The sequence below is a fragment of the Onthophagus taurus genome, chromosome 1 (genome assembly GCF_036711975.1).
Source record: "Onthophagus taurus isolate NC chromosome 1, IU_Otau_3.0, whole genome shotgun sequence".
NCBI lineage: Eukaryota > Metazoa > Arthropoda > Insecta > Coleoptera > Scarabaeidae > Onthophagus > Onthophagus taurus.
This window is the reverse complement of record NC_091966.1, coordinates 12540185-12551417: the sequence shown is the minus strand read 5'-3', so window position 1 is coordinate 12551417 and position 11233 is coordinate 12540185. Positions and strand designations below refer to the sequence as shown.

The following is an 11233-nucleotide window of genomic DNA, read 5'->3' as shown; positions in this document are numbered from 1 at the left end:
ATTTCTTATTCCATTCACTATTTTATTCAATTTAGCAACTGCAACATAAGCTACTCCATCTCAAAAGTCAATCGCAATCTTTGCAATCTCTTCTCAGATCATAGAACTATCACTAAAAGTATCACAACATGTTACGAATTCATATATTCATTGTTCTTCGATTTACATGTTATGAAACAGCATATGCAGAATATTCTGCAATTATATAGGCAACTTATTCTGCTTTTACCACAATTATATCCCGCCAAAATATCTAACCTATTTTATCTTAAGTGTAAATTATTAAATCACTTCCGAATCCATAGTGAAATGTAGTGCTTTAAATATTACTTAATAAATAATGGCAAGTTATTTAAAGTGTAAATTATCTTCTTCAAGTGTTAGAAAAGAAATATCAGATTTAGAAGATCTTCCAGAAACACCTATTATAAACAATTTCCACATTCAACAAAACTTTGAGAATAAGAATGGCAAATATGTGTATGTTTATGGTCGTAATTATGTAAAGGAATTGTTAATATTAGAAGGGGAGGTTTTGTTTAATAGAGCAAGAAAATTGTGGAAACACTTAGAAAATATGATTTTAAATGAAACACCAATACCTCCAACAACTCTGAATGATATAAAAGAAGTTGTTTATTTATTATTATACACAGCACAAAATTTATTGAATTCAAAAAATTCAAATACATGGGATTTCCAAAAGAATATTTACAAGTTTGTTGAGTTATTAAAAAATTCTGTTTTAAATGTATCAAAATCACATGAAAGATTGAATACTAAATTTACTCCCAATATAGTTACATTAAAATCAGAACCAATTTGTGAATATTTCCATTCTTATTTAGGAGCAAAATTTTTGGTCCTATATATAGATAATATTTGTGATGAAGATAAACAAATTGTGAATATTAAAAATTTTATGTTAGACTTAATATCATGGTCTAAAAATATTTACTTTTTAAACAAAGATAGTTTTATTAAAACAGAACCATTTTTATGTTCCTGTGTAAAAAGATTATGGCTGTATTTAATCTATAATCTAAAAATTACTCAAAACAAAGAAAAATTATTTTGGAAAACATTTAATGAACTAATTAGTAATAAAAAAGAAGAAGAAGAATTTATATTTTGGATGGTTTATCACATTTCTGTTTTATATTTATATGATGATAATGGAGATTTTATTGGATTATCTACAAATATCGAAGATAATTATGAACTAATTACAAAAACATTACAATCAATAACATTGGCAAATCCATCTGAAAATAAACTTTGTAATATATTAAAACTTCTTGATCCAATTTTAACAGAAATTTGGGTACAAGATTCGAAATTGGAACCTTTTCAAATACTTTGGGAATACTTTTATAAACACTTAGAAAACGTTTTGAATGATACAAATGTTCCTAAAAATTTAAAAGAAACGTTAGAAATTATCAAAACCAATCCAAAATCATCACAAGATCCGTTTTTATACTACCTTAATATGTTAAAAAATCACTTAAAAATGAATCCTAATCATTGGAATAAAATGAGAGGAAGGATTTATTCAAGATTGCCACCACAAAAAATGAATAATTATAGTAACAAAGCTATTTTTGGGATTAGTTTATTGTTTATTTATTTATCAGAAGCTGGAATAAATGAATCTATCGAAAAAATTTATAGCTTACTTGAGGGATTATCTGACGACAAACAAAAAAGTGAATTATTATGGATTATTTATTTAACATTGGTAAACAATCACAATTAATTTACAAAGTGTTTAGCTACAAATGTGACAAATTTAATAAATTATAACTTAATCCTTTCTCTAAAATTAATAGCTACAAAATTTTGCAGTAAGTTTAGCTCATTATAGGCACTTTACCAGAACTTTATAAATTAGTACAATAAAGTGGATATCCATTGATCATAAGTATGATTATGCAATATCCATGTTAAATGATTATCAAATATTAATTGATATAGATCAATTTTTAAAAAAAGTAGATATTTAAGGAATAATTTCACCAGCTGTTCTGCTTATGTTATTATTCATCACCTTGCTATTTTCTCAACAATATAGTGAAGAATACACTAATAAGAATGGAGAAGGAACTGTTTCTTTAGACGCAATAACTTTCACAAATACATATGAACTCAGCCCACAAGACAATTAAAATCAATAATAGATTGATGTTGTGCTGAGACAACAAAGACAACTTCAAGTGCGAGATGTTAGGCTGCTAAGAGGAATAGACTGTGGCTCAGACCGCTATTTATTAAAAACAAAGATAGCATATAAAGCTTAGAACCAACCAAATGTAAAAGAAAATAGAGACTTGAAGAAAAAAGAATAAGAAAACTGTTCCAACAAAGGTTAGATAAACAACTTGTAGATAAGAAATATGACAGTACACATGAACTTTGAGAAAATTTAAAACAAAGCACTGGGAATCAAGGAGAACTGAAAGTAAATGAAAAGAAATAATCTTATCTGAAGTGGACTTGTCCAAAGACAATGAAGAGCAAAAAGCATGTATTATAAAGAGAGAGAAATGGTGGATATAACAGAGAAGAGAAAAATAGAATTGAAAATGTAGAGAAATTTTACATGTATACAGTGTGCAACAAAATTATGGAATAAATTCAATAAAACGCTTATAAGCATTATTTTGCAAAAACGGTGAAACATGTCTATTTTGGTTTTTCGAAACATACATTTTGAGCCCATATTCCAGATAGTCTTTTGTTTTTGAGTTATGACGTCATCAGCAAAAAAACACTTATATTCCGTAATAAAAAGAAATTGTTGATGACGTCATAACTTGAAAGCAAATGATTATCGGGAAGTGGACATGGACTCAAAATGTGTGTTTTGAAAAACCAAAAAAGGCTTGTTTCAATGTTTTTGCAAAATAATGTTTATAATCGTTTTATTGAATTTATGCCATAATTTTGCAGCACCTGTCTAAGAGGTAGAAGATGTATGAAAGCTTCGAAATGTATAAAAGGTATAAGATTTAAGAAGAAAATAACCTCCAACTCATTGGAGCTGACAAGTGGGCAGAATATTGCAGAAAGCTACTTATCAAAAATCAACCCACATAGACGAATTAATAGCCACAACCAATAAATATAGAAAGGGAGACACTGGAGATATAAGAGATGAAGAAATCAATTAAGAGATTAATAACTAAGAGATAAACTATTTACTATGATAAATTCCAAAAGAATGGAAATAAAAGAATAGGATTCGTGTCATACATGACAGTTACTGCTTCATTCAGCCGATTATATGGAAGAATTTTAAGGGATCTGATAGAACGAGAATATGAAGAACACGATACAGGAGAATAAACCGGATTCTGTGCCGATACAACGTGCATAGACAATATATTTATCCTTAATAATAACCGAATTCTGGCGACCGTACCGTATCATACTATATCGTTCTTCTTTAGGCATCTCGCAATCTGCTCCGTCACACCTGAAACATAAAGGAGGGAGATAAGATCGGCTAATACAGTACTTAGCGTGTCTTCCCTCTGCTTGCGCTGTTTGGTGGCTCGCTGGATATGCCCCATAGTGTAACCGTGCTTCTAGAATACATCTTCTAGAAATTCGCTTTTTCAAAATTTTGTGAAACACGTAACGGAACCGTAGCTTTGGTTTCCATGGACTCTTCCTTAACTCTTCTTCTTCAAACATTTCCATGTAAAAATTGGCTATTACCGGTGACAAAGGTGATCTTATGGCTGACCCTACGAATTTCTCATAAAATTGTCTCTCCAACCCTGGAATATACTTCGGTAGGAATTCCATGATGAATTTCTGGCGACGACCATCCATGACTCTCTGAGTGATACTCTAATAAATAGAGATTTCATATCGAAACTTATCCTAGTAATCTTGGAAATCTAACTTCATACTGTTGTTTAATTCCATAAGATGCATAGCATCGCTGACATGATTCTGGAGACAAAATCTAAGCGAGATGTTTCGCCAGCTGAATTTATGCCACTGACAATAGATTTTAGGTAATCCATATATTCTTGATGGTACTGGGGCCTGAACAAACAAACTTTTCTGTTGTTCCTCTAGAATTTCTGTAGATTTCACTAATTATCTTCTCGGTTGGATCCATCTTGTCATCGTATTATTTCCTGTATATGACCACGGTTGCATTCCCTTTATCTGCTAGTAGGACGATGATGTCTGTTTTTTCCTTTTATCGTCAGCAGTGTCCTTCTTTCGTTAATTGTTAGATTTGATTTTGGTGGCTTCGCTGTTTTAAGAACTCTTGCTATATCCGGTCGAATTTTCTCTGCGTTCACTGCAGATATACTGCGAATAGCTGCTTCCACTCCGCAGATGATTTCTCCCTTCGGAACTAGAGATGGGTCAACTCAATTTATCAAACCGGGTTAACTAACACGAGTTAGGTTTATGCTATGCGCAACCACCACGTTAAATCAAACTGAAAATGACATTTTAATCGAACCGCCTTTGTCGCTACCACCGGCTTCTTCTTCATCTCTTGATGTTAAACCTCCAATAAAACGATTTAAGCAAACCGTACTATTTTCTGCAAATAATTTTGCAGAAATCTGAAGATGATGCGTTGATTCAATTGATAGTTCAGGATTACCAACCTTTACAAATTGTCGAAAATAAAGGTTTGCACAAACACATTTTCTAGAAGAAACAAAATTGCAATCAATAGCTATTTCTACTTACAGACAATGCAGCTTCAATGAAAAAAGCAGTTAGCGAAATTTTAAATAAGCAAAACCATTTCTGTGTAGCCCACACTCTTAATCTTGCTGTGAAAGACTGTATAGAAAAAGATTAAATTAAAGAATTAAATTAGGAATTAAAGAATTAATTTAGGAGATACTACCGCTAATAATAACCAGTTATTGCAAGTAATAAATAAATGCCGAGCGATTGTTTCACATTTTAAACATAGCACAAAGTCTTCATATGCCTTGGTCGCCATGCAGAAGCAAATGAATTTGGATGTAATCAAATTAAAGCAAGATGTTCGCACTCGCTGGAACAGTACTTTTCATATGCTCGAACGCCTACTAAAGCTCAAAATTCCGCTTTCTGCTACTTTACCGACACTGGTATCAACTCCACCAAATCTGGATTTTTATGAGTGGTTATTTGCTAAAGACGTAGTGGCGTTCTTACATCCGTTTGAAAAGGTAACTGCAATTTTATCCAGGGAAAAGTATCCATCGCTATCATCTGTTATACCTCTTGTATTCCGTCTACGACATACCATAAATAGCAAAACTCCAATAACACAGAGAGGCAAGCACTTACAAAGAACTCTTGCTGTTATAACAGAGACGCGACTTGGGGTTTATGATATTAATAGAACAGTAGCAAAAGTTACTTTTCTTGATACACGATATAAAAAATCAGCATTTAGTTCAGCTGGTTCTACTTCTACTATTGAAGATGATACGTCCATTACAACTTATTCAGCAGCCACGATGATAAAACTATATATTGAATTACCATACATAGACAGAAAACAAGATCCCCTCCAATTCTGGAGTAAAAAAAATGTCTATTTCCAAAGCTAGCTAAAATACTGCATAAATACCTCTGCATACCAGCGACTTCGGTGCCATACGAAAGACTGTTCTAAGGCGGGTATTTTTTATTGACTTACACATCCATCAATTCAAACCAGTGCGCGATTTGCGAATTTACAGATTTTAGATTTTTGCTACCAACTCGATTTCAACTCGGTTTACGCAAATTTTAAACTCGATTAACTCGGTTTGGCAAAAATCCGAGTTGGCTCATCGCTATTCAGAACCCCTTTCCAAGCGACTGCATAATTCAAGCTTTCTAGTTTCCTCCTGTGTTAATGGGTCGTTTGATCGGTTTCATACCACATTTTCGATGATTAAATAGTTGTTGTTCTTTTTGTGGGTGCGGCGAGCAAACGACTCAAATTTCTTAATTTGCTTCTACGTCAGGGCGCATCATTTGATGGCCATTCATGACAATATTCTCAATAAAGCTAATAATGCTGCTGTTTTTGTATAGTAGGACCGCGCTAAAATCTTCCTCATTTAATTCCTGCTTCTTCTATATTACAGATTTTATACTAGGAAATCCAGAAAAGGTAAAGTATGGAACATGAGCGTCAGAGAAAAACTGAGCTTGAGAGCTTTACTAGAAGAGATAGAAGAAAACAGCTGAAATAGCTACCTGGCTCGAATGGTTGAGGAAAACATAACAAAGAAAATGTTCAATATAAATCTAGAAGGAAGAAAATGGCGGGATAAACCTTGAATACAATTACGTTGAAAAGGGGAAAAGTGTTGCTGAATGGCTAGAGATAGGAACGTCTACTGGAGATGAATCTGAGACCAACATCATGAAGTAGAATCACCACAAGAGAAAGAAAAAGGTGATTTAATAAAGCAGGCATCATTTTTTATTAATAGACTCAACAATGCTTACACCCACTTAATCTTAATAATTTTCAACTTAATCTTAAAGTTTGTCACATTTGTAAAAAAACATCCTCTATAATAAACACTAATAATAATTTTCAATGATTTCAGATGATTATAAGTATACAACAAAATCGTGACATCAAAAAAATTTCAACAATACTTCTTAGCCAAACTGAAGAAATTGCAAATCGAAGAGAAAAATTTGTTTTATTAAAACATTTTATAAAGGCAATAGAAATTATTATGAACTCAAATCAAAATTATAATTTAGGTCAAAATATTTTATTAGGTTCTTGGATAAATCCATACATGAATAGCTGTACGTTTACAGATTTATGCAACCTTTTAGATACATTAACTTTATTAATTTTGCAAGTAGAAAATTCCGGGAAATGGTACGAATTTAAAACGGCTTTTATTGAATATGTTTTACCGGCGTTAAAACGGATTTCTGTTTCAAATACGGTTCCATCTCAAGTTGGTGAAATTGCAGGAAAGATTTGTTTAAACTCCCAAGAAATAATACACACTCAAATTCAATATTTTTGTAACCCGACAATTAATTCAAAAATAACTTATAGTTTTTTAATAACAATTTTGAGAAATAATACTTTTATAAACTTTTCTACTAACGAAGAAAATTTATTAATTTCTAGTTGGTTCAGAATTTGTATCCTAACTTCAGATGAATCTTACAAAGATTTATCGCCGTACATTTTTAATTTACCACCGATCCGAAATTGTTTAACTATAGAAAATTTCGAAAACGATCCTTATCCAGCTTTTGTAAAAGCTTTAAATGCACAAATGAATTTACAAGTAAATATATCACGATTAAAAGATATTTGTGAGGTTTGTTTTGGAAATATTGATCAATGGCTTATTACTCTTCTATCTCCTTACACCTCAGATACACAAATTACGTATTTATACACAACAATTTCGTTATTTTTTTATTTATGTTCTCCACTTTTATACCATAAATCAAAATCGACGTGTTTATTTAATCGATTAATTTCTTTGTTATTGTTACCAACGGAAATTTTAATGGGGAAACCACCTTCGACAAATATTTTAAAAGCAATAGAAAAAACTTGGCATCTTTTCCTTAAAGGAATTAATACTTTAAAAAGTCCGTCTCAATCTGACCCTTATATTGATCGAACATTCAAAGATTTAGTTATAAGATACATACCACATTTTTCTCCGACTAATTCACCCATTTTAAACATTTTAGATGATCAACAAATCACAACAATTGTTTTTGATAAAATTTCAACCGCGTATCTATTAAAATCAGCTAGAAGTTCGGAAGATAATACTCATAAAGCTTTGAAAACAATCCAAAATGTTTTAGAAAACACCAAAGATGTAAACAAAATCATTCTTATTTTAGAGAAAATTTCTTTGGGGATTTTAGAAGTAATCATGTTTTCAAACCAAAAAAATTTAGCGTTGGATGTTATAAAATCATTAATTTCTAACGGGTTCTATGAACAAGTACAGAATAAATTACAAATGGGTATTCAAACGGCAACAGATCGGCACTTAGCTTTTAGCACATCCAATTATTTTCAATTAATAGGTAATTTAATTAACATTGTTCCTTCTAGCGTTCGAATGACCTTACCACATATTAAAAAACAAATTTCGCATGTTGAAAAAATGAGATGTGTGGGTTTTGATAATGTTTTAAGACAAGGTTTAGATCGTATTGAAAAAGCTTTATCTTAATATATTAAGGATAATAAATTATTAGTTTATTGGATTCACATTAATAAAATATATGAATATTATAAACATTTTTTTTATTTAATAAAACTACAATATTTATAATTCATTTAACAAACATTGCCTTATTTCGGTTAACCTGGGAGAGATGAAACTGATGCTGTACGAATTAAAGGAGTTGTGTGGAATAGTTGGGCTAGATATCAACATGGGGAAATTAAAATTTATGATAAATCTTGTTTCCAGTTCTAACAACAACATTGGTGATAATGAGGTTGAGCGGATTGACAGCTATGTATATCATGGTCATAAAGTTTGTTTATTGAGAGATAATCAAAGAAACGAACAGATGGCTCACTCTCGCGTGGGCAGCCTACGGGAAACTTAGAAACATTTTCAAGAGCGATATTTCCATATATTTGAAAAGGAACGCTTTCAATTTGTGTGTGCCGCCGCTTATAACATTAGTGCTCTTAAAGTAACGCACAGAAAGAGGGGAACCATGCCAGACAAAAATAAGAAGAAGTAACTACAGTTTCAGAAAGTTACAAACTTGAATGAGCAAAAAATCCACGGTGAATAAGTGAAAACATTGATTTAATTAATAAGTAATATGATAGGTAACAACAGGTTCTGACAAATAGAGGCATTCTTCTAGAGACATTCGTAACGCAGAGTGATAAGTTTATTAAAGAGGAGCAGATGTAGAAAGTAACATTTAATAAGCGACAACAGACACAAAATGCAAATTCTGCACTAAAGAAATGCAGGGGAAAATGCAGAGTCCGCTAAAGAGTAGAGGATCAGAATGTAAAATATTCAAGAGAGAAAATTTGCGGGTGGCAAATAAATAGGAAATATAACCAAAGGAATTTTGCAAGTGACTATATTACGGAGAAAGCTTACAGAATGAAGAACGACTACTGAAGGACATACTTTGGAAAAAAATTGTCGAGAGTCACAAAACAGAAGCAACAACAGATACAGTAAGTAGTCAACCTGTTAGCCAGTCAGGTACGCACCCAACTACAGAACGCATTACCGAACCCAAAGGAATTACCTAGGTCAGATGTCTGATAAATGGCCAGAACCCTGCAGTCAACAATATTTGCCAGTATTGCCTGAGTATGACCAGATAGGTTATAGAAATGTAAAGCCTTAAAAACAAGTTCACTATCAAACTTTTGAATATGCTTCTGTAGAAAGCATATTCAATGCACTATCGGAACTTGACTTGACTTTCATTATTAAATCGATTTATTTATTTTGTTTCTTCTTCATATCCCATTTATGCCTTTTGGCGTTATGTTGGGTTGCTAATACCTTGATTGATGTTAACCGCCCAATATATTTCATGGTCTCTAATTTCCATTATGAACAGTTATTGAGTCATGTTTTTCTAGTGTACCTTTTTTTAACACTTTGCCGTCCGCACGTTTCGCAAAAATTTATTCGCTCGGCGCCGGCAGAATATTCAGATTACTTATCCGTGCAAAAAGTCAAGTCCCCTCACTTTAGAGATCGATATCTTCGCAACCGATCGATGAAATATACATATTATGTAAAAACAAAATAAAAAATTTTGAAGAAAATAGTGCCAAGCTATTTTGTTTAAATTTATATGCATTATTCATGTCTTGTATACAAAAATGAAACATACTTATTGAATTTGAAATAAAATAATTTTATCTAAAATTTTAAATATTATTCGCCACGGCCCGTCCGAAGCGCACGCCAGCAACATCTCTTCAACTCTGTTCCGATTGGCCGGAACCCCACCCCTCCCCGCATGGCTTACTTCTGTTTCTCTTTAATTTGTAATTCCATTAAATCATCCTTAACAAAATAGGGGGCCCTGATTTTGAAAAACTGATAACGGAATTCGACAACCGACATGATTTGACATATTTTGGTAAAAACCGCGTTGAAATCCGCCAGGTCGTTTCCGAAATAACCGCATCCTACTAAACCGCGATTTTCCGCGAAACTATATGGAATATTGAAAAAATAAAATATGCCCCACATTAAGAACACATCGGTTTACCACCAGTTCAAATTTCAAATTTTTTCGTCAAATAGTTTTCGAGAAAAAAAATCGCAAAGTTGACAAAGTTGCCGGCACACTCAAAAATCGGGTACTTTTTTCATTTAACTCGCGATAAAAAGAAAACCGCGGATCCGAAAATTTTCAAATTAATATAGGTTACGTAGGAATGTTCAGTGATTACAACAAACTTTGTCGCAATTTTTTTCATCGATCGGTTGCGAAGATATCGATCTCTAAAGTGAGGGGCCTTGACTTTTTGCACGGATAGTAGATCCATACGTAAGCGGGCGACACCAATGTGGTGACGCCGGCCGTTGAGTGATATTTTTCGCGCGACACCACTGTGGTGTCGCCGGACGGCATAGTGTTAATTATACTGTTAAAACAGGGTGTTAAAAAAGAATGTAAAATATTTAAAAAAGTAATAGTAAGGACGAAAATAAACAAAAAAGTCTTAATAAATATGGGTCCGCAAATAAACGGTTTTGGAATTGTGGAAGGTATGAAAAATAATAACTTTTTTGAAAAAAATTATAATGTACAAACAAACAAAAGAAGTTTCTAACAAAAATAAAAAATAAAGTTAAATAAGATGTTCAAAATGTTATCCTTCCTTATCCAAACACCACATCTTCCTCTGAAGGATAATCGAACTCTTTCTAAAATCTCCTCATTGGTTCCAATTTGTTGGCATTGTTTGTTAATTCGTAGCTACAGCTCCTCGAAAGTATTCACTGTAGTACCATAGACTAATGTTTTCAAATATTCCCAAAGAAAAAGAAGCCTAGAGGGTTTAAGTCAGGCAATCTTGCAGGTCATAGTACAGGTTCGCGCATCCTATCCATCTATGTGAGCAAGTTTGATTTAAATGTGAATTTAATTTTTTATTTGAATGTCGTCAAAAACATTAATCATTGTGTTCTGCAGAACGTTTAGATAAGCAGTGTTAATCGGTTTGGTAAAAAAACAGGACCTAAAA

The 11233-nt window shown here is 32.2% G+C and overlaps 1 protein-coding gene across 1 annotated transcript; it reads left to right on the top strand.

Annotated features, from left to right (window-relative positions):
- The first annotated feature begins 231 nt into the window (after nt 1-231).
- Nucleotides 232-8276, top strand: LOC111413799 (protein MMS22-like). Its single transcript, XM_023044907.2, has 2 exons — nt 232-1741; nt 6585-8276. The coding sequence occupies exons 1-2, from the start codon at nt 341-343 to the stop codon at nt 8208-8210; spliced, it is 3027 nt and encodes a 1008-aa protein (XP_022900675.2). The 5' UTR covers nt 232-340; the 3' UTR covers nt 8211-8276.
- Nucleotides 8277-11233: the final 2957 nt, after the last annotated feature.

Coding starts and splice junctions, on each gene's coding strand:
- LOC111413799 (XM_023044907.2), top strand. CDS start 341: ATGGCAAGTTATTTAAAGTGTAAATTATCTTCTTCAAGTGTTAGAAAA. Junction 1,742..6,584: donor GGATTATTTATTTAACATTG/GTAAACAATCAC, acceptor CAATGATTTCAG/ATGATTATAAGTATACAACA.